Source organism: Leucopleurus acutus, assembly GCF_964270905.1.
Source record: "Leucopleurus acutus genome assembly, chromosome: 12".
Classification (NCBI taxonomy): domain Eukaryota; kingdom Metazoa; phylum Chordata; class Mammalia; order Artiodactyla; family Delphinidae; genus Leucopleurus; species Leucopleurus acutus.
This window is the reverse complement of record NC_139154.1, coordinates 42,705,273-42,728,702: the sequence shown is the minus strand read 5'-3', so window position 1 is coordinate 42,728,702 and position 23,430 is coordinate 42,705,273. Positions and strand designations below refer to the sequence as shown.

The window sequence follows — 23,430 nt, the reverse complement described above, 5'->3', positions numbered from 1 at the left end:
CAGAGCCGGGAGGGCGGGCGGTGAAGAGCCTCGGGGTGGCGCCTCCGTACTTCCTTCCCGGGCCTCGGTTCTCCCGCAGGGCGGGGGATGGATGGAGGGGGCGCCCGGGACCGCAGTCGCGCGGGCAGCTTGGCACTTGGGTCCGCAGCCGGCAGGGGTAGGTCCCCGGGAGGCCACATCTCAGGGAGACGCGCCAGGGAGGGTGGTCGTCGGCGGGTGTCGGCTTAGCTCCACCAGCAGCCCGAACATCACTCGAATGCGGGAAAGCCCAGCGGATGGACAATCCGCTGTTGCGCGGATGGCGGGCTGCAGCCGGACGGCTGGAGCCGGACGTATCCCCGTAGCAGGGCAGGCGCGTCCTTTTATTTTAAAATTATATTTGCTACCGAACTGGAAATCTAGGCGGGGGTAGTGCGTCATAGTTACTTTGAGTGGGCGATCAGCGGCAGCCCGACGCCACCGGACCCAAAGCCGCGTGAGTCCCTCTCTCGCCCGGCTGCCCCGCACTCTGACCCACGGAAGACGCCCGGCCCGGGGAGCTCCTGGGCCTACTGCGGCCCCAGGCTTGTGAGCTCCCCAACACCCGCTGCTTCGTCCCAAGCGAGCTCCTCAGTCGTCGCCCTGCCGACCACCACGGAGATGCAGCGCCCGCTCAGCTGGGGACTTTGGGCCACACACCTCTCGGGGTCGTATGGGAGCAGGAGAGGCCTGGCAAAAGGTCGGAACTCTCGGACCCCAGGCGGATCAGGGGGGCGGAGGAAAAAGGCCCGAGGTTCGCGTGGGAATGTCTGGGCAGGAAGGGTGGTGGGAGGCTGGGATGACCGGGGCTGCATTAACCCACCTTGCCTTTGGGACCGAGGGCAGAGAGCCCCGACAAGGTCGTGGTCACGGGTCTCCCTCTCTGCGTGGTCCCGGTACAGAGCGGCCCTGCACGAACCCACGCAGGCTGTCTGGCAGAGCCGCCCCCTAGAGACACTGGTCAGTCAAAATAGTGGCCGCCCAGCCACCGGTCTCTCCGCTCATGCCGGTGCTGCGTCCCTGCTGTCTTTCTTGGCCTCCTTTCCTCCTTCAGCCACGCACAGTCTTCGGAAGTTTTGCACGTCATCTCGTCTGTGATTTGCACAAACACCCTGGGAGCCCTGAGCTGGGGTCAAGTAGCCCTGGTTCTGGTCATGGCTTTGCTCTTAACAACCAGTCCCTTGCATCATCTGGGCTTCGACTTCTCCAGCTGTGTGAGGGAGAGAATGGAAGGGTCCTGGCCCAGGCTTGGTACAGCAGGTGCCAAATAAACGTTTGTTAATTACATGATCCCTCCACCTTGAGGTCACCTTGGGACTTAGGAATTAGGGACGGGTTGGGGGCCATGTGCTCTTGCTGTCCCTGTGGGAGCAGGCCATTAAGCTTCTTTGAGACTGAATTTCCTCTTCTATAAAATGGGGAGATTCTCACTTCAGGAAGGTGGTGTGTGTCCAGGATAACAGGCTGGCACAGAGGAGGCTCAGTTGCCCTGCATCTGTTAGTCTGTTCTGGGTCCCCAGGGAGATGATGGCCAAGAGAGAAGTAGCTTGTAGGCACCGGAAGGCTCTGGAGGAGACTGCTGGGGGGAGGGGTGTGGGGTGCTGCTGCTCGAGCCAACACCCAGCAGCTGCGTGTGCTTGAGCCAGGCCTTAGCTGCTGTCACCTGTGTTTCTTGGTCTGTAAAATGAGGCAATGATGCATTCATTCATTGTTTATCCATCCCTCTATTCGTTCCTTCTTTCCAGTAAATACCGTGAGCAGCCTTCCATGTGTTGTGGATTCAGCAACGCACAGGACAAACGCATGGAGCTTTTGTAAGGGCAGAAGAGACAGGAAACACGTAAATCCGTAAATGCGCGTGAATGTACAGTGCACTGTTAGGTGGTTCAAAGTAAAGTGATGGGAAGGGGGGATGGAGGGCCTTTTTGACCAGCCACACTGAAGGGGAGGGAGGAAGGGACACTTGGGCCATGTCTGGCTCCCTTTCCTTCCTCTCAAATAATGATGATAACTGTTAATAATGGTCACTGTTAACCAAATAATGATGGTTCTTCTCCAAGTGCCAGGGGTCCTGGCAACTGCTTAACGTAACTCATGTCACTTCATTCTCACCACTGCTGTGTCCTGTGAGGTAGGTATTATTATTCCCATTTTATTGACAAAGAAAGTTGAGTCGCGAAGAAATTTAACCCCTTTCCCAGGTCACCTAGTGAGTGGCGGAGCCTGCAGTCAGCAACGCTTGGCTGGGCAAAGGGTTACCTCTGGCTGCCCAGAGGGGAGGCGAGATTGTGGGGGGCTGGACCTGCAACACTCTCCCTAACTCCAGTGGAGAGGCAGAGGGTCCTGGCTTTCCTTGCAAGCTCTTTGGGAAATTCTTGGCAGAAAAAGAACTCTCAGGTCCAGGTGAGGATTATGAAAGCATCGTCTTAGGGACTCCTTCCTGCCTCTGGCGTCAGCTGGGAGCTCACAACACCCGCCACTGAACACACTCTGTCATCACCGACACCAAGGCCTGCCGTGACTGGAAAAGCCACGGAGCTCAGAGTAGGACGGGCTAGTAGGAGCACGTGGTCCAATGGCTAAGTTTACATGATGTGACGTGATGGCCTAGCGAGTCAGGCCCACAGTGAGGGCTTGACTTGACCAGGACTCTGGATGCCCTGTCCAGAGCTTCCCTGGGACCCATGACTGGGCATCAGTCTGGAGTGCAGGCAGCACCCTCCCTGAGCACAGAGGAACTTGAGACCAGGAGTTCCCAGCCCTCTAGCCCTGACTCTGTGAAGCTGAAGCCTTCTGGTGAGCAGGTGGCCTTTTGGGGCCACAGTGTCAGGCTGGCCCAGGCTCGCTTGGGGCTTCCTCCTGGGGGACACGAGGAGCCTTTGGTAGGTGGGCCAGGCAGGAGGGAGCTAGTGTTCCCAGCCTGAAGACCCGGAAGTTGTATCCTACCTGCTGCAAAGTGCATTTTGAAGGTGGATTCCTATTGCTCTGTGTTGCCCCAGTCACTGTGCAGCTGGGAATGAGGCTCAGGGGCCGGTGCAGGAAGTTTAGAGAAGGCTGGGAGAAAACTGGGGCTGGAGTTCCAACTTCCGTTCTTTATCAGTCTGAAGACCACCACCCCCCCCCCCCCCCAGTCTCCCAAGAGCACCAGACTTCAGCTGTTAGCTCCTCAGAGAGGGGAGATGAGACTGGCTCCAACGGGGGGAGGAGGGGAAAAGCAGCCTGGTTGGGGGCGGGGTGTTTCTTGACTGGGGTGGGCAGGAGCTGTCCCCACATTCTCAACCCCAGATCCTTCCCTCAGAGAGCACTTTGCCGCTCCTCCGTCCTTTGCAGAAGCTGTTTGCTTTCTCTGACCACCAAGTTTCTGACTCAGGTCCTAGAATCCAAGGATCTGAAGGAATATTTTGGATTATTTGGACCTACTTTTCACGTTATGCCTGATTCATCACAAACTGCTACCCGGGCTGTGCTTGCATACCTGAAGAGATGGCAACTCCCGCCCAATCCCAGGCAGCCTTCTGATAGCTCTGAAGGTGGGGAAGTCTGCACATGAGACCCGTGAGAGCCACCACACCTCTCAAAGGCACCTCTGCTGATGGAAGTTCACACGCCACCTGGGAACGTGAGCTGGCACACTGGCCTGATGCCACTTGGGAAGCTAGTCTTGGATTCTCCCAGCTTGAACCACTGGAAATTGGAACGCCCCCACCCTCGCTGCAGCCTGCTCAGTCTAGAGCCAGTGCCTCCTGCCACACCAGGCACGAGGCCCCACGTCCGATGACAAGAGCATCAGAAGTTTCCTTAGAGATGCCCTGCTCTACACCTTGCATTGCCCACATAGGGCATCCGAGCCCCCAAGGAGGGAAAGGGATCAGTACCCTGTCATTTGGCATCACAGCCACCAGGGATGATGGGGCCCCTCTGTGATCCTGTGCCTTTGCTCTCTGTGCAGCTCAGAAGGTCTCTTCCCAGCTCTGCCCTGGGTACCCTGGACGTGAGGAAGAGGATGGATGAGGGCTCAGCCTCCACCCTGTCCTTTGTTAGGGGTTCTGGGTCCCTGCAGCCCAGCACTATTGTGGAAGGTAAAACAGATGCCCCCTGGCTATCTGGCTAACCTGGCTAACCATGTTGATGGTTCCCGAGAGTCAGAGGCCAGAATTCAAATCTGGCCTCTATCCTTGGACCGCAAGTCCCTTGGCCCTTCCTGGCTTTCGATCCCCAAAGGCACAGTGAGGTTGACAATCAAATGTCCACCGAGGGTCCACCTGTGAGAGGTGGAGAGCATGTGAGGATGGGACCCTGTGCCAGGGACCTAACCAGGAACCTGCCCGCAGTGTGGACCTACCATGGCTGTTGTGATTCAGAGCTGGAGAGGGTTAGAGGTGAGGAGGCACGGTTAGCCTGCGGCTCTGCCCCAAGAAGGTGTCCCTGGGAGGGCGGGGGAGGGAAGATGGTGACAACAGACTTCAGCGGGAGCCACCTACCAGCACATCTGGTGCTGCTGTTCTCCATTCAGCCAGACGTGGGCTGCAGCCATCTCCCGCAGAAAGACCAGGGATGCGGCTGTGGGTATGGGGAGATCCCATCAGGGCTCTGGCTCAGTCCCATCTGATGTCCCGGTCTGGGCTTCCTCAGGCTCAGAAGCATTTCCCATGCTCAGTGGAGGGCCGCCTCCCCCCAGGTTACCCAGGGCAACAGCTCTGGCATCCACAGCAGGGTTGGCTGCAGCCTGGCCCCCGGCCACTGGCTTGGCCTACCTTTGAGTGGGGAGGGGAAGGGACCGATAAGAAGGGAGGGAGATAGCTTCTTTTCCAGAAGTTTCACAGGGGACCTCTCAGAGCCCTTCCTTGGGTATGGGACAAATGGCAGCAGGCTGGCGGATACTGCCATCTGCTGGTCACTGGGTATAACAGCATCACAGTGTGGCTGAACTCCCTCCTGCTCGGATTTACAGACCAGGCCAGTCTGGGAGAAGACTCAGGAACCCCTGCACCCGCACCCTGCAGTTGAACCAGCTTACCTGGAGCTCTAAGGTATCCTGGGAGTTGAGGGGACAAGGATGACACACCTCCGCTGAGGTCAGGAAAGAAACTAGAATATGGGGTCATGATAAAGACCTGGCTTCCAATCTACCTTTGCAGTGCACCAGGTTTGTGACCTTGATTAAGTTAATTAACCAGTCAACCTCCATCTTTAAATGGAGACAGGGATTCCTACCTGTCAGGTGTGCCTAAGAATAAAGGAAACAAAGTAGGTAAAGTCCTTACCATAGTGCCTTTGGTGGCTTTTACAGTTTTCTAATTAAGTAAGCCCTGGTTTAACCAGTTGGAAGGCTATTTAACCTGTCCATCCAGTCTCCTCTGTACGGCCACTGTCTTTGAGGCATTTCCCCTCTATGAGTATCACTAGTCTGAAGTTGTGTCTCCATTAGATTTTTCTTGGAGACCTTTGTGGACACATAAGATTAAAACAAAACAAACTACTTTTGGAATAAAAACTGGCAATTCTTAGAATGTGCAGTGATTCGGAATGCCCAGTCCTCCAATCTTGGTCAGATAGGAGCCCAGGGTTTCTGTTCTAGACACACAATGAGTAGGGAACCAAACTGTCCTCTTTGCCTGGGAAGATAGGTGCTAACAGATGTCAGGAGCAGAGTTGGAGGACCCAGAAGTTGTGTCCGCCAGTCCAGGATGTGAGACTTTGCAGATGCCCCAGAGGATGAGGACATTGGGACCAAAATGTCTCATGGTTCCCACAGCAGAGTGTCGGGCAGGAGCATGACGGGGCTGAGCCAGGGACCTGGTGTCGCCAAGTTGGGTGGCCTGTCTCAGGTCTTCTGGCCCACATGGCAAAGGCATCTGTGAGTTCTTCAGGGGGCTAGTCTCTGAGGCTGCCCTGCAAAGGGTGAGGCTACCTACAAAACTGGGGACTTGGCCTTAAGCCACAGCAACCCCCGTGTGCTTCCCACATGCCTAGGTAGCTGGTCCATCTCTAAGTAATACCTTAATTTAGGGCAGAGCCCCAGCTGGGTTCTGTCCTCCCAGACATTTTTTCCTGGCTTGGATAAAGAGTTGGAGAACTCTGATCAAAGTGCTTATCCTGCCTGCTGGGGGCACAAATCTGAAAGAGTTAGAAAAACATAGGGTGAAAAAAATCAAAATCCCAAAAGTTGCCAGCAAATCATTGCAAATTAAAAGAATAGTGGGGATGCCATTTTCCTGTACTTCTCGGGTCAGTAAAACTAAAGGATGTAAAATCCATTATCGGTGAGAGGAGAAACAAGTGGGCATTCTACGTACCCTTGGTGGGAATATAAGTCCAGAGAGATTTTTCCAAGAGCGCTGTGACAGCAGCAATATTTTAAAGAAGGAAATCCTTTGATTCAGCACTTTCAGTTGTAGAAATTTAATTTGTTACAGGTATACTCACACAAGTGAAGATAAACATACGAGGATTTTTAAAATTGAGGTAATAGTGAAAACTGGAAATGACCAAAATGGCATTGAATAGGGTAATGACAAAATAAAGTATGATACACCCTCACGTGGATTGGTTTTCCCCTATTACAAGAATGAGCTAGATTGCGGGCATCTTTCTGTGCAACAGAAAGATGCCCGCAATATTGAATGCTGTAATACAAGGAGGGCAGAGTAGAGAGAGCAAGGAGCAGACTCTCAGCTACCCACGCAAATGGTCCAGCCACCCTGGTGGACGTGTGTCTGTCCAGGTGTCACTGTGTCTGTCACTGCCCTTCCACCCACGCTCTGTATCCCAGCCCTCTTACCTCCTCAGGGATCTCTCTCACTTCTGTCTGCTCTAAAAATAGATTCACATTTTTACATCATGAAACAATTAATCCTCCTTGGAGAGCTTCATTATCAGATTTCAATATAAACGAATTCCCATGTAGCGCTTGAAGTGGAACTGACAGATCAGGACAACGGGATAGGGAGTCCGGAAGCAAATCACGATGTTTGTAAATATTTATAATACAATAATGGTGACAATTCCAATGGAGGAAAGGATGATTATTCAATAAAACTTACTAATGAATGATACTGGGTAATGATACTGACTAAGTATTTTGAGAAAAAAGAAAATGACCCTTGTCTCTTGACATAAACCAAAATTAATTCCTAGTGAATCAAGGAATTGATTGGAGAAAACATATTTGGAGGAAATATGTGAATATTTATACAGTCTGGGGTAAGGAACACTTTTCTAAGTATAATTTCATGGTAAAAACAACCACCAAGAGAAATGTCCACGGTTGGAACTACATAAAAATCTTAAAACCTGCATGTAAAAAAACTCTAAAAACAGAATGGACCTTGACCAACTGACCCAACTCAACATCACCAATCATGGGGACGTTGACATCACGTGTCACCTGATGGGGTCACCAGCATAGTGCTCCTGCCAGATGGTAACCTGCATCGAACCATGAAATTATTTAGACGCATCCCAACCCAGGAGCATCCTAACCATTGGTGTGGGCCCCTCAAAGATGACAGTGTCATGGATGATGGAAAAGCCCAGGAACTGTTAGAATCAAAGAGACTAAAGGAACATGACAATTAGATACAATGCACAGCCCTCCATCCAATTCTTGATGGGCAGCGGAGGGAAGGGAAAGCGGTTGTGAATAAAAGACGCTATTGGGACAACTGAGCAAATTGGCATATGATTGGATGTTAGGTAATAGTATAGTGTCAATGTCAAATTTCCTGCCTACGGCATTGTGGTTATGAAGGAGAATGTTCAGGTTCTAAGAAATTACACGCTGAAGTATTTACCAGTAGAATGAGGCGTCATGATGTCTGCAGCCAACTCTTAAATGTTTCAGGAGAAACACAGAGACAGACAGAGAGAGAAAGGATGAAGCAAACGTGGCAATGTTAACAATTCTGCAGTGCATCTGAGACATGCAGCCCACTCCCCTCTCCACGACTGAAGTGCTCATCCCACTCTCCCTGCTGCTGAGAGTACTGGCAGGTCTCTGCTCAGTCCTTCCTGGGGCTCATCTTGGCTGAAGCGAGCTGCCTTATCCAAGGTCGGGCCCCTCCTGGGACGGCCCACATCCGAGACTTGTCGATGTCCGATGTCCGGAGTATAAAGGTCCGTCCCCTCGTCTCAGCCCAGCTCCCCCTGCAATAGGCTGGGGCCTCTGCTGTGTTTGCATCACACTCAGCTCCCTCCACCCAGCCCCCTACCTCGACTACGTCCAGGTGACCTTCCTGCTGGTTCCATTTCAGATAGAACCCAAGTTAGGTGAAGGGTGTATGGATGTAGTATGAACCCTTCCACTTTGCTGTGAATCTGAAACTTTTTCAAAATAAACACTTGGGGGAAAATATTAAAAAATAAATAAGGGATATATATAAGGGATAGTATCACAACGTGTTAGTACCTTTAATATATAAAGCATCCTTACAAATCAACAAGAATAAGAGCTTTTTTAAATGTGCAAAGGAAATAAACAGGAGAGTTAGAAACATTCTAAGACCAATCAACTGGTGAAAACATATTTAACCTCACTAGTAATCAAATAAATGTACTTCTAAAACAAGAGCTGTCATTTTTCACTTAACAAAGTCGAGAGGATTTAAGAAAATGAATCCAGGGCTGGAAAGGGTTTGGGAGGCACACTTCATCCAGCCTTTCTGGGACAGTTTGGTGGTAGATGTCAAAGCCATGGAATAAACTTTGCAGCCCTGTGTGCCCAAGTTCTCAGCCTTCTGCGGTCCTCTTTCCCATAATATCCAAACACAAAGGCTGGATTTGCTGTGACCAGGCAGTGGGAATTCCTGAGGATTCCCTGAAGCCTGTGCTTCCACAGTCACCTTTCAATCCATGCTCCTTCCTAATTGCTGCTGACTTGTCACTTTTTGGAACTGTGGTGCTGTGAACTCTGCATCCCACGCCTGGTGCCATTTCCTTCCCTTATTACAAAGATCATTTCCCCAAGACTGGTGTGCATGGTGGCTGGTGAGGGTTTGGGTTACAGAGCAGAACGTGCCTTCTCCACGTGGCTGGGGGCCCCCCATTCATCTCTCCCAGAGCTCAGGTAGATAACTCCCCCCAAATTTCTTTTATTTCATAACGCAAAGATATTAAACTCTGGGTCTCATTTCTCTTCTTCCAATCTCCTGAGACCCTCCCTCCCTCAACAAAGTACACAGAGACTCACCAAAGTGTTTTCTGACACTCTAGCACTTTCCCTCCAAACTTCCCCCTCATGTATTTGGCTCAAACATCAGCCAGCATTTCAAAGCTCACCCAGCCATCTCCCACCACCCACACATCACCTTTCCATCGTAGCTTAAGGACTGGCCAAGTAACTTATGGTACATTTGCACACAATATTCTAAGTAATCATTTAAAATGATGGTTTGGGAGGAAATTTAACATGGAAAGATGTTTACAGGGTAGTAAATGAAAAAGCAATTTACAAAACAGTATAGCCGGTAAGATTATGTATCATTTAAAAGAAAAGCTAGGGACTTCCCTGGTGGTGCAGTGGTTACGAATCCGCCTGCCAATGCAGGGGACACGGGTTCGATCCCTGGTCTGGGAAGATCCCACATTCCGCGAAGCAACAAAGCCCATGCACCACAACTACTGAGCCTACGTGCTAGAGGCCGTGAGCCACAACTGCGGAGCCCTCACGCCACAACTACTGAAGCCCATGCGCCTAGAACCTGTGCTCTGCAACAAGAGAAGCCACTGCAATGAGAAGCCTGCGCGCCGCAACGAAGACCCAATGTAGCCAAAAAAAAAGCTAATTTCTTATACATAGGAATAGAAAAAATGTCAGGAAGGCAAGAACAACAAAAACATTAATAATTGTTACATCTGGTATCAAATGAGAGGTGCTTTTTATTTTATTTTATGTTTTACTATCCATATTTTCTAGTTTTTCAGCAACAAGCATGCATTATCTCTGTATAATAGTTCTAGAAAATCCTAGGCTTGCCTCCTCTGCTTCAGAATTGAGCTTCTGAATGGTGAAGATTGTGCCTTATCTGAGATGCGTTATCCGGTGCTATTGAAACATTGTATTAAAACTATCTGGAGGGACTTCCCTGGTGGTCCAGTGGTTAAGACTCTGCACTCAATGCAGGTGGGCCCCGGTTCCATCCCTAGTCAGGGAACTAGATCACACATACATGCCGCATCTGAACGTCCTGCATGCCACAGCTAAAGACGTGGGGCAGCCACTAAATAAAGAAAGATTTAAAAAGAAAAAAAAAAAACTAGTTGGACTAATGAAATAGATTCCGAAGTCTACTGGGATAATTTGTATTTCTTTTCTCGAGATTTAATGCCAAAACTTTGTCAATTGCCTTAACTATATTACTATATGTTGTCCCCTTTAATAAACATTTTTGGCTCCGTTGCTTTGTTACTTTAATAAAATATTTTAAGTGATTGTGAAAATAAAACAATATATTAAAAAAAAAAAGCTTCTGGAAGAGGGTGCCACATTCACTGTCCTCACCTACTCACCTCCAGTCCCCTCCTGGGCCCTCCCTGACTCTGCTGTCATCTTCCTAGGCAGACATGGCTCATCACACCCCAGTCCCCCTGAAATACTCTTGCCCTTTTGTTTATTCTGTGAGTCCACCCTCTGCTTCAGGATAAATGTAAACTCTTTTGAGTGGTACACAAAAGAGTTTTGTGTGGGCTCGTCTCCCACACACTTCCCTCCCCACACGGGAGGGAACCCCTCCCCACTCGCTTCTCCCCAGCTCCCCAGCCACACGGTGGTTCTCTGAAGACACCCTGGCTTTGCACCGCCACCTAGAACATACTTTACTTCTTCTTTTCCTCCTTCTCAATCATCCCTACCCCATATTGAACAGTTTTTAGGTCAGGCCTCATGTAAGTACTTCATGACTGTACCAATAAGGGATCCATTGCAGAAAACCCTACTTAGAGTGGTCTAAGCACTCACACAAGAAGTCCCAAGAAAGTCTAGGGCTGGTATGGTAGTTCATGTGCCATCAGGTCCTCAGCCTTCTCCATCCTCCACGTGTAGGCCCCAGTTTCACGTTTGTGTCTCATTGTCACAAGATGGCTGCTGTCTCTCCAGCATTGTATCTCCTTTCTAGGCAGAAGATAGGAAAGGTACAAAGAGCTTTCCCCTAGCAAGGTAAAACCTCTGCAGGAACTTTTGTGTGTATGGCTGGAATTATGTCACATGGCACCTTCTAACCGCAAGGGAGGCTGGGAGCATGAGTGCTTCAACTGTCACGCCTCTATGGTAGTAAGGCAAAGAGGAAGGGGCTGTGAATGGCTTTGGGGTAGCTCATCTACAGTGTCTGAAATTCCTCGCATTTCAGTCACATGTTATCTCATTTAACTCACAGCAGGGCTGTGAATTAAAGATTTCCATCATGCCCATTTCACCAATGAGGAAACCAAGGCTCAAAGAGACACCACCCACTTTTTCACGCCCTGAGTCTGGCACCACCTCCTCCTGGAAGAACCCCTGTATGCCTCAACCCCTGGCTGAGTTGGTTATATTATGCCCTTCTCCATGCACCCTGGGCCTGTACTCGTTTGGACATCTCCAACTGTCCTGAGTGGTATGTGAGCCCCGCCAGAGAGGCCGTCTGCATCCCCAGGGTCTGGAGAGGTCACAGGCCCAGAGCTGTGCCCAGGAGCATTTGTTGAGTGACAAATGAGGTGGTGATCTTGCTAGATTTGGGGTGCTCAGCCCCCTGGAGCACTACAGCATCGCTACAGAGGACAGAGACGAATCAGCAGCTCCCCAGAAGACCCACCCCACCAGAAACCAGGACAACATTGGTGTGTGGCAGGACCAGGGCTCAGATCAGTCTCCCTGTGGGCTGTGGTGTCTCTAACTGACCACACTGCTCTGAGGTCCAGCGACTTCCCTGGGGGATGACTGAGGCCCGGAGCGTTCCTCCCAGGGCAGCGGGGAATGTGGTTTGCGTTACTGTGGCTTCAGCCATGGAAGGGGCTCCTTGAGTCAGGCAGGAAGCAGAACGTATCAGATTTAGATTGCACATTCCACGCATTGTACACAATTATCCGCTGGAGCCACACGGGGGCACGTGGGACGGAAAATGGGGTTGCCTCAGTAGAGGAACGTGTGATGCTGGAGGTGGGAAGGTGAGCAGAACTGCAGGACCATCCAGACTGGGGACAATGGTGGCACGAATCAGGGTGGGGGCCCCCAGCTGGAGAAGAGGGCACAGGTGAGGGAGAGACTAAGGAGCTTGAACTGGATGAGACGGAATCGAGTGCGTATGGGTGGAAGGAATGAGGCAGAAAATGGGATTGCTCTAGGGGACGGGGTCACTCTTTCAAGGGGAACCAGTGGGAAGCTCGGCAGGCACCAGGTGTGCCAAGTCCCCCTGTGGCACGCACTCGGGAACCCTGGTGCCAGGGGTGAGGCTCGTTTGTCTGCAAGTCACGGGTGACCAGCGTGCCACCAGCCCCAGCGGTGACGCAGAGTCCCCTTCTTCGCAGCCCCGGCCTGTGCTTGCCCTGGAACACGCGTGCTTCTCTGCACCTTCCTGGGCTGTCTTCTCCTCAGGCTCAGCCTTACTCTCAGCTCCAATAGCTTTGTGATCCCCGCATCAGGGTCTCCAGCCAGGCCTGTCTCCCGGGGGCCAGAGCCACAGTCACCTCAATGTCCCCACACCCTCAAACACCAGCTGTCCAACACAGAACTCATCATCCCACCCAGAATGTGTCCCTCCTCCAGGTGCCCTGCCCCAGAGAATGGACCACCGTCCGGCTACACCCAGGAGCCGAACCGAAGCAGCGTCTCGACTCCTCCCGCGCATGTGCACTCGATTCTGTCTTGTCCAGTTCCACTTCCTAAGTCTCTGTGTCACCTGTGCCCTGTTCTCCACCTGGGGGGCCCTCACCCCAATTCATGCCACCACTGTCCCCAGTCTGGATTGCTCTGCAGTTCTGCTCACCTTCCCACCTCCAGCATCACGTGTTCCAAACCGATGTCGGCAGCAGAGCTGGTCGGGCCGCTCCGCTGTTCACAGTCCGGCTGTGGCCTCGAGTTGGCCTCAGGGTCAGCGTGAAGCCCTCAGCCTGACGCACATGAGTCTCTACACCTGTCCTCCCCCTTGAGCTCCCTCCCCAACTTGTTCCCTGAATTCCGCTTCTTCTTGTCTCCAGGACTTCATAGATGATGTTCCTTCTACCCCATCCTATTCCTTCTCATCTCTTCAGGTTAACCTTGGACTCTGACTCCTTTCGAGTGTCCTCTCTGACCCCTATCTCACCCCAAGTCTAAGGGCAAAGAAGCTCGCTGAGGGCAGCGACCGCGCCTCGTTCACTGTACTCTCAGCGCCCAGCACATGGTGTATGGTCCACAAGCGTCTGTGCGGTGGTGACCGCTTGACCGGCTGGCCCTTCCCAAGGGCTGAGCTGCGCCAGCCTCCTGGGGTGCCGAGGCTCACACCCTTTCTGCCTGCTTTGAAGTGGGGCATGTCAATTTAAACTAGACACGGGGGCCGTCTGCTACCTCAAACTCTGCCCTGCAGACAGATGGGCAGGTGGGCAGGCAGAGCTGACAGCAGACTGGGTGTTCCCGCAGCCCTTTCACTCACTCATCCTTCTGTTCATTATTGCTCATCTTGTCTACAAACAAATTGGAAACGAGCTATTCAAGCATATGAACATACATATCTATTCAAGAGATAAAGTGGAGGGCTTGCCTGGTGGCGCAGTGGTTGAGAGTCCGCCTGCCGATGCAGGGGACACGGGTTCGTGCCCCGGTCCGGGAGGATCCCACATGCCACGGAGCGGCTGGGCCCGTGAGCCATGGCCGCTGAGCCTGGGCGTCCAGAGCCTGTGCTCCGCAACGGGAGAGGCCACAACAGTGAGAGGCCCACATACCGCAAAAAAAAAAAAAAAAAGAGATAACGTGGGGAAAGTGATTCATTTTTCAAAACTTTTCACTGTAGGATTTCTTCATGAAAATGAGTCAAATACAGATAATAATGATGCTGGTGGGGCGGTGGGTGGGAAGCCGAGGCCCACAGGGACACCGTGCTGCCCCTCCTGTAGGAAACACGGTGCACATTACCCCATCGCGCATCTGATGCCGCTAAGCCCAGCTTCATCTGTTCTCTGTCAGTGGGGCTCTCATGGACAGAGCACAGAATACCTGTGGCAATTTGCACTTTTCTCCTGGCCCTGTTTCCAGACTGAGCTTTTCTCTTTCTGGGCCACTGTGGCAGGTGATACAACCTCCATTTCTAACCCCATGGACAGTTGAATCTCTGATGAGAGGGTCTATTATGTCCGGCGCACCTCTACCCCAAGGCTTCTCTGAGGGAAACTGGCCCCTTGACCTCACTGCTCTGGCCCCAGCTGTGGACCCAAAGGCAGCCATCAGAGGCAGGCCAGGGGCCCCGTCACCTACCAGGCAGTGGCTCCCCGAAGACCCTGAAGAGAGGCTCGGAAAGGGGAAGCTGAGGGAGCAGGTCCGTGGGCGCACCGTGGGAGCACAGGGCTGCAGCGTCCTAGTCACTAAGCGGCTCCAGAGCCTCCACAGGGCCCAGAACACAGGCCCAGCCCAGTAGATAATGTTGAATGAATGAACGAACAATTGAATGAATGAATGAATGGAAAGTCCATGAGGGAGCCAGGAGAGTAGTTTTGTGATGGAGTCTGACTAGTAGCAGAAGCAGAGCAGACAGACCTGTCTTTTTAGTTGCTAAACATTAGAGCAACACAAACATTCGCACTGATTAAATGTCACTATGGGCCAGGCAGAGCTAAGTGGGGTTTTTTTTGGGTTTTTTTTGCGGTACGCGGGCCTCTCACTGCTGTGGCCTCTCCCGTTGCGAGCACAGGCTCCAGGCGCAAACGCTCAGCGGCCATGGCTCACGGGCCCAGCCGCTCCGCGGTATGTGGGATCTTCCCGGAGTGGGGCACGAACCCGTGTGCCCTGCATCGGCAGGCGGACTCTCAACCACTGCACCACCAGGGAAGCCCGGAGCTAAGTGTTTTACAGGTAGTTGCAAAGAGCTGGGACATTGGTTGATCAGAGTTCCAGGGTGGTGCAGGTGGGGCAAGGGGCTGGATTTTTGGGAAAATTCAGTCAAGCAGAAGCCCCACCTCCTCTTGCCAGAGGGCCGGAAGCAGCATGGGCAGCGGGTGTCATTAGGGGCAGAGGAAAGGAGGAGTGGGTACCTGGAGATTCGGGTCTGCACGCACAGCGGGGGACAGGGTTTTTGCCGCTCTCTGAGACGGAAACTTTGGGCAACAAAGACCTTCTCCTTGACCAAACTTCAGGCTCCTCTGAGCCCTCTTCTCAGCTAGGCCTTTGACCTTGGTCCCTGCCCAGTCTTTGGCCTGCCCAGCCCAGTCTTAGCAAGAATCCTGCTAAGTCAGTTTAGAGAGGATTCCCACCCTTGATCTGATCACCCTTGGTCTCTGATCAAGTTCCTCATCCCCGCCCTTTGATGTCTAAGCCCTTGGCCTGCTTTCAGCAAGAATCCCCCTACCCCTGTCGGCCCCTCCCTACTCCGTGGCTATCGACCCCGGTGTCTGCTGTATTCAGGGTTGAGCCTGAACTCTCTCCCCGTTGCGTCAGTCTTGAGCCCTGTTGCCACAGTCTTGAATAAAGTCCTCCTTACTGTTTTAACAAGTGTCAGAACAACATTTCCTTAGTGAGCGAGAAGAAAGACACAGAGTTCTCAGAAGCTTTTGTTGGGAAGGCCCCGTAGGCCGTTTTACAGAAAAGCCACTGGAAGGCCTCGGGGGTCAGGCTGATGCTTCTTTGGATCACCACCCCTCGTTCCACAGAGGGGTCTGATTTATCTTGTTTTCTGGACTCTCCTAACCTCTCTCCGAGCATCCCTGGGGCCGTGAGCACCGCTGCGTTGTTTCCCCGTCATTCTCCCCAAGGAAGGAGAACCAAATAATTTCAGGAGTGTCTGAACCGGGACACTCTGGGCACTCCTAAGAGTGAAACGGGCGCTGCCACTGATAACGCTGGGACATCAGACCCAAACCTCTGGATGGCCCAGGACACTCGGGCGCGGGGGACGCGCTCAGCTCCGACGGGGCCTCCAGCAGCGACGAGCCCGCGCAGGACTCTCAGCCCGAGTCTCCGCCCAGAGTTCCAGAAAGGCCTGGAAACGCGCGGCCGCTTGCGGCCGAGCGCGGTGGCCACTAGGCGGCGGGCCAGGGCCCGGAACGCGGCTACGCCGGCGCCCGCGGGTCTCGTGACCGCGCGCCCCGCCCGGAGCTTCGCCGTCATGCAGTCCCCGGCGGTGCTCGTCACCTCCAGGTGAGCCAGACCCCGCGCCCGGCGCTGCGTCTCGGGCAACGTGGAGTCGGGTGCCCGGGAGCCGCGGCCCGATGCGCCCGGGGCGGAGGAGCCGGCGGAGGCGGCCGGTCCCGACGATCCCGCCCGCCCCCCGGCGTCCCCAGCGCGCCGGCCGTTGACCTGGGCTCGGCCCCTCCACCGCCCAGCGGGAGAGGCGGGCGGCGGCGAGTCCCTCCCCCCGCTCCCCCCCCCGGTTTTACAGATGGGGAAACTGAGGTCCCTAGAGGGTAACGAACTCACCCAAAACCCAGTGGAAGGCCTGGACTGGCTGGTCCCGGCCAGCAGGCAAAGGGAGGGCTCTCCTCCCCGCTTTCCTGTCCACCTGTCTTCCTTTCTCTTCGAAGATCTAGTTATGCATCCTGTCCGCGCTCACCGTGCGCCAGGCCCCGGGCACGGCACTGGGGACGGGGTGAATCCGGCAAGGCTCGGCCCTGCAGGGGAAACGGGGATGAACGCAGACACTCGGGAGACAGGTGCTGAATGGGGGGTAGTGGGTTCAGGTTGCCATGGGAACACAGGGTAGGAGGTAACCCCGGCTTCTGAGGGGGTGCATGAGGCCCCCCTCCTGCAGGAGGAGTGGAGGTTAATGAGGTGAAGGGAGAGAAGAGGGGGCAGCTGCTCAAACAGGTAGCTCAGGAAAAGTGCAGTTCGCCAAGGCCTGCGGAGGGTCCCTGGAGGCAGAGGATGCAGGGTGACCCACCCCACCCTGACCCAGGCCTGGGGGACCCAGTGCAAGACGGATCCTGGAAAGGCTGGGATGGTCATGGTTTTATTCTTTCCCCCTTTCTAACATCTGGCAAGTGACTCACTTCAAGTATTTTCATACACTCCGCCCTTGTTCCCCCTACCCAGAATCTTGGGCTAAGACATCAATCTCTTACATAAATGAATGTTACTTCTCCAGCAGTAATCTGAACATCCCTGTGGCTTCAGGTCTAGAAAAGTATGTGTGATTCTTTAAGTGAACCCTGATATCAGAACCTGCTCGGCCTCTGCATGGTTGCTGGTCGTGTCCTCGCTGGCAGAAGAGGTTTCCCCAGGGCCGCATGAATCACCTCCTCTCCCTGAGCCTCAGTGTCATTTCCTGCAAAAAGGAGATTTGAGGTTGGCAGGTGTGAGCAGGGCCGCCAGCAGCAGACCAGTGGGGGTGTGACCTTGGTGCTGGGAGCCTGGGAAGGGCGTGGCTGGCTTCCCTCACTGCCACACCTGGGCAGGGCTCCTTAACAGATGCAGGTGCTGGTGGTGAAGGCCAGGAGAGTGGTTCTAGGATACAGTAGTGAACAACACAAAGTCCCTCTCGTGAGCTTTCCTGGGGCCAGCGGACAATAGGTAAATATATGGTGTGTCAGGGATGATAAATGGTATGAAGGAAAATAAAGTGGTAGGGAAATAGGGTGCTAGGAGGAGTGAATGCTGTTTTATATGGTGTGGCCCAGGAGTGTCTTTCTGACAGAGAGTGGCAGTTGGGCAAACTCCTGACAAACGCAAGAGAAATCTTGAGAAAGAGTGTACCAGGCAGAGGGGACAGCAGGAGCCAATGTCCTGGGGCAGAGAGGTGCTTGGGCACCAGCGAGGAGGCCAGGGTGGCTGGAGTGCCGTGAGCCGCGGAGAGCATTAGGTGATGTGGTGCGGAGCTGGGGGCTTGGAGGCAGGGGACAGTCAGGACAGGCCTCCCAGGCTGAGGTGAGGCTCTGGGCGAGGTGGGACCTGGCTTGGGTTTCACAAAGGTCATTTGGCCGCTGTGTTGAGCAGAAGGTAGGTGAGCAGGGTGCAGCAAGGGGACCGTTCTGGCAGTGATCCACGTGAGAGCTGATGGTGGCAGAGGGGGTGCGAAATGTTTGGGTTCTGGCTGTATTTTGACGGTACAGCTTTCAGGGTTTGCTGATGATTAGATGTGGGTCGCGAGAACAGGAAAGAGGAGTCAGGATTGACTGCAAGACTTGCCCTGAGTTCCTGAAAGAGGGAGGTTGCAATGGACCGAGTCGGGAGACTATGGATGGAGCAGGTTTAGGAAGGTGAGAATCACCATTTGTCTGGACATGTTCATGAAGAAGCTTGTTGACAGCCAAGCGGAGATGTCCGGCAGGCAGCTGAGAGAAGGAGTGTGGCCTTGAGGGGAGAGTCCGGAGTAGAAAGAGGAACGGAGAACCATCCAGGGAAGCGGAGCAGGAGTGGCCAGGGAGGGCGGAGAACGGAGAGAGGGTGGGGGTCCCGGGAGCAATGAAGACAGAGCTTCAAGGAGCAGAGAGGGACTGTCAGGTGCCGCTGGAGTAAGAGGAGAGGGAGAATTAACCTTAGGGTTTAACCACGTAGACCGGTATCAGCATCACATGACAGCTGTTAGAAATGCGGATTCCCAGGCCCTGCCCCCAACCTGCTGGATCAGAATGTGCACATTGACAAGATCTCCAGGCAACTTGGATGCACTTTACAGTTTGAGAAGTTTGGTCTGGGGCATAGGTGGACAAGCTACACCCATGCGCCCACCACTTCACTTTTGTGATAAAGTTTGTGTACTGTCTTCAGCTGCTTTCGCTCTACAGTGGCTGAGCTGAGTAGTTGTAATGGAGACCCTGTGGCCTGCAAAGCCTAAAGTATTTACTCTCTGGCCCTTTACAGGAAAAGTTTCCTTGGGGGCCTCGGGGAGTGGGAGCGAGCGTGGGTTAGGGTCAGGTGACTGTTAACGTGAAGTTGATTCAGCACCCTGGGTCTGCCACTCTCACAAGCTCCCAGGTGATGCTGCAGGGGCCACACCTGGAGAACCCCAGGTCGAGACCAAGGTGGGGTTGCCAGGCCCCACGCTGGAGCTTGCAGGTTGTGGCCGTGAATTTCAGGTGGGACCAGTCAGCACGTCTGTGCGTTTATCCCAGTGACGTGCAGCTGCCGGACACAGGTGCGAGGGACGCGGAGAACTGGAGGGTTGAGGGGCGAGGGCAGGGGAGCTGAGGCCAAGGGTGTGATCCCAGCAGTGGGGCGGCGCGACAGGACGGTGGGGGAGGGGACAGTGGAAAGGGGGAGGGGTCACAGAGGCAGGTCCTGGAGGAGCAAGCTGGACTGATGGGAGGCGCCAGTCAGCGGGGACGGGGGCGGCAGCCCGGAGTGAACCCTGGCTCCACCTCTGACCCGCTGAGCCCAAGCACAGGTGACTCCCCTTTTGTGTCTGTTTCTCTGACTTTAAGTGGGTCTGAGCGGTAGTGACCCTCGGTAGGGCTGAGGGAGGCGGGAGTGTCTCAGGCAGGCAGGTGCTTAGAACAGAGCCTGCGGTACCGCGGCCGCTTCAACTTCAGTCCCCTCCGCTCTCCTGCGCTCCTAACTAACACGGCGCGGCGCGCAGCGCCAGCGGGTCTGTACCTGGTGCAGGGCCAGGGACGCTCATTTGGTTACTGGCAAAAGGAATAGAGGGCTGATTGGTGTTTTTCCGTCTCGCCCATATGTTGGGTTCATGCAACACCTGCCTGAAGGCAGGTTCGCCCGGGCCTTTCTAAGTGATTCGTGCTCATTTTCGCATACCTTACACCCTGTGGATATGTGTGTGTGTGTAAGGGTTTGAATGCTTAGTAGTATGTGGCTACGTGGTGGGCTGTCCTCCCAGTTGGTGACAAATGGCATCATGGTGACAGTGCACATGCTTGGTGTGGAAAGGGGAGGAGTCTGTGTGGAAGGAGTGCTGGGGGCAGGGTGTCATCTGATGGATTGGGATGGAGTTGCAGAAAGGGAAAGGGCCTTGCCCCAGACACAGTCTTAGCGCCAGTAGCCCCACCCCTCGGGCCCTCCCCTTTCCTATCTTCTGAAGGTCCCGCCCGGCACATAGTAGGTCTCGACCCTGATAACTGTGTGCTGGGCATATCCTGTCATAGGTGCTTGTGTGATGTATGTTTGTGTGCATGGGTCTCCATTATACCCTTACATAGAATGAGGAATACATTTAACCTTTTCTCTCACCTCGGAGGAAACATTTCATAACTTCTTTGCTCATCGTGTGATTCATTACATTTGTGTAGCATTTAAAAATCCTCCAAGAGCTGTAATGTTTTGCCGAGTGTCCTCTCAAAGCCTCATAGAGCAGGCCTTATCAGTGCCTTGCAGAGGCCCCAGGGCAAATGATGGCCTGGTATCCAGTGCCCTTTCCATCTTCCCCTAGCTGGGCGGGTTCTGTAGCGGCTCTGCTGCTCTCTGGTTAGCTGAAGAGATGCGTTTCTCTCTCCGGATTCCTGGTGGGGTTTCATTCCTGCACTGTGTGCCCAAAGCCAGGCACTTCCCTTGGTTTGAATAGAACCCCTGGAATGCCATCCCCACAAATCCCGCAGGAGCTCTTGGGCTGGGTTTGTGTCAAACACCTATAGAAAGCCCATGTGCAGCAACGAAGACCCAACACAGCCAAAAATAAATAGATAAATAAGTTTATTTTTGTGATTTTCCATGAGTCCCACCTTCTCTGCTGTCACCTGTTTTCCTGCTGGTGAGAGCCCATTGTTCCTGAGTGACCCAAAGGCAGGGCCCAGGCTTGGGGCCTGGGAAGCCAGGCTTTATGAGGGGCTGGGCTGTGGTGGGGTGGGTAGCCGGGACCACAGAGAATGGCCAGTGGAGCGGCCTTGCACCCAGGCCTGCTGGGCCACCTGAGGTCTGGCCTGCATTTCACTCAAGAAGCCTGCTGACTTGAACCTGAGCTTCTTTTGCCTTCTTTCCCTTTGGCAGGCGAGTTCAGAATGTCCACACAGGCCTGGACCTAACCGTGCCCCAGCACCAGGAGGTACGGGGCAAGATGATGTCAGGGCACGTGGAGTACCAGATCCTGGTGGTAACCCGGCTGGCTGCATTCAAGTCGGCCAAGCACAGGCCTGAGGATGTCGTCCAGTTCTTGGTGAGCTGGGGGCTCCGCCAGGATGCTCCCGAGGGTGCCCAGGGTCCGGGGTTCCAGCTGGGCAGACACACCTGCCACCAGGGTGCGAGTAGCATCGGGGTGCGAGCAGTGCTCCAGCCAACGCTCACTCGGCCTGACGGTGCCAGAGCGTGTTGGCGGTAAGGACACCGGTGAACCAGATGCTTACAGTCTGTGGGGAGACAGACCTGTAAAGAGACAGCAGTCCAAGGGGAGGGGAGGACTGTGGTAGTGTAGAGAAGGGGCACCTAACCCATCCTAGGGAAAGGGTTCTAGAAGATGTCTCGGAAGAGGTCAGGGCTGAGCTGGGTTTTGAAGAGCAGGTGGAGACATCAGCATTACTGCGGATGAGACCCTCCCTTTCTCACTCCCCTTCAGTCTACAGCCAGTGAAACATCCCAGACAGTCTCGCACATCTGTCCATCTAGAGGTGGGCGGACTGGAACATACAACGGAGGCGGAACTGAGGTGTTGTGTGCAGTCCCAGATCCCCAGCCCCGGAGACCGAGCCCGCGGCCCCAGAGAACCCAGCCGCATCAGGGAGGCGGCACGCGCAACGCCAGCCTCCGGGCCTCAGCTGCGCCTGCAGCCACAGGGGACTGGGCAGCAGGGCCTGCAACACCGTCCCTCCAGTTGTAGAGCTGCCCACAAGTCTGGCCCCCTCTCCCCGACCCACAGTGGCGGCATCCCTAAACCTGACAACCCCAGACACGGCAGAGGTGCCGAGACCCCAGCTCCACCCCGTGCAGTGGAAGCAGAGCCTGTGACTCAAGATTCTGGACACAGCAGAAGTGCCCACCACTCCGCTGACCCGGGCAGCAACAACAGTGACAGCGGCAACCATGGAGGCACAAGCGGTGACAATGCGGACACCAGGCAACACCTCTGACAAGGGCAGTGGAGACTGAAAAGTGCCATTCCTCTAATATAACCAGAGGCAGCTCAGGTAAGAGAAACCAAAAACTTGTGCTGTAGCGCCACCTAAGGGAAAAGAAAAGAAAACAAAAGCCTCTAACCTGTTGAATAGTTGGAATGAAGTTTAAAAAAAAAAAAAAGCTTTACCTAAAGAAGAAAGGTGTTTGCTGCTTCATGTGTACCAGCAGAGGAACAACTCATCAGGCACCATAAAGAACCACAGTAACACTGTATCACAAAAATAAAATGGTGATTCTCCAGAAACCAGATTTAAAGTCACAGAACAGTGCAATCTGATAGAGAATTCGAAACAACTGTCAAGAGGAAGCTCAACGAGCTATAAGAAAACTCAGAAAGGCGGTTCAGTGAATGTCAGGGTTGAAATTAATGAACAGAAGAAATACTTTACCAAAGAGACTGGAACTCTGAAAAAGAACCAAACAGAAATTCTAGATCTGAAGAACCTAGTAAGCAAGATGAAGAGTACATCAGAAAGGATTGGAAATAGAGCAGACCATATGGAAGAGAGAATTAGCCAGTTCAAAGATAGAAATCTAGAAATGATACAGTTAGAAGAGGAGAGAAAATTAAGATCCAAAAAAAAAAAAGAGAGAGAAAATTCTACGAGAATTATCGAAGTCTTTTAGGAAGGGCAACATTAGGCTAATGGGTGTCCCAGAAGCAGGAGAGAGAGATAGAGATAGAGACAGATTCAACACCCATTTATAAAACTTTCAGTAAAATGAGTATAGAAGGAATGTACCTCAGCATTAATAAAGGCCATATATGACAAACCTACAGCTATCCCTGTAGGGTCAAGAATAAGACAAGAATTCTCACTCTCACCACTCTTTTTTTTTTCCTGCCCCTTCTTTTCCCTTCCTCCCTCCAGCCCACCGGGCTCCACTCACTTTCCAGTCTTATTCAACATAGTATTGGAAGTCCTAGCCACAGCAGTTAGGGAAGAAGAAGAAATAAAAGGCATGCAAATTGGAAAAGAAAAATGTAAAGCTTTCACTGTTTGTGAATGACATGATTTTATATATAGAAAACCCTAAAGATGCCACCAAAAACTATTAGAAATAATAAATGAATACAGTAAAGTTGCAGGGCACAAAATCAACACACAAAAATCTGTTGTGGACTTCCCTGGTGGCGCAGTGGTTACGAATCTGCCTGCCAATGCAGGGGACACGGGTTCAAGCCCTGGTCTGGGAAGATCCCACATGCCGCAGAGCAACTAAGCCCGTGAGCCACAACTACTGAGCCTGTACTCTAGAGCCCA

The 23,430-nt window shown here is 53.3% G+C and overlaps 1 protein-coding gene across 1 annotated transcript in view; it reads left to right on the top strand.

Moving 5' to 3' along the window:
* Positions 1 to 16,252: 16,252 nt before the first annotated feature.
* The window catches only part of HS1BP3 (HCLS1 binding protein 3), a 34,461-nt gene continuing 27,283 nt past the window's right edge, over positions 16,253 to 23,430 (top strand). The window contains exons 1-2 of the mRNA XM_082851981.1: positions 16,253 to 16,312; positions 21,047 to 21,212. Coding sequence (XP_082708107.1) covers positions 16,281 to 16,312; positions 21,047 to 21,212 — 198 coding nt within the window. The 5' untranslated portion in view covers positions 16,253 to 16,280. The remainder of the gene's footprint in view (positions 16,313 to 21,046; positions 21,213 to 23,430) is intronic.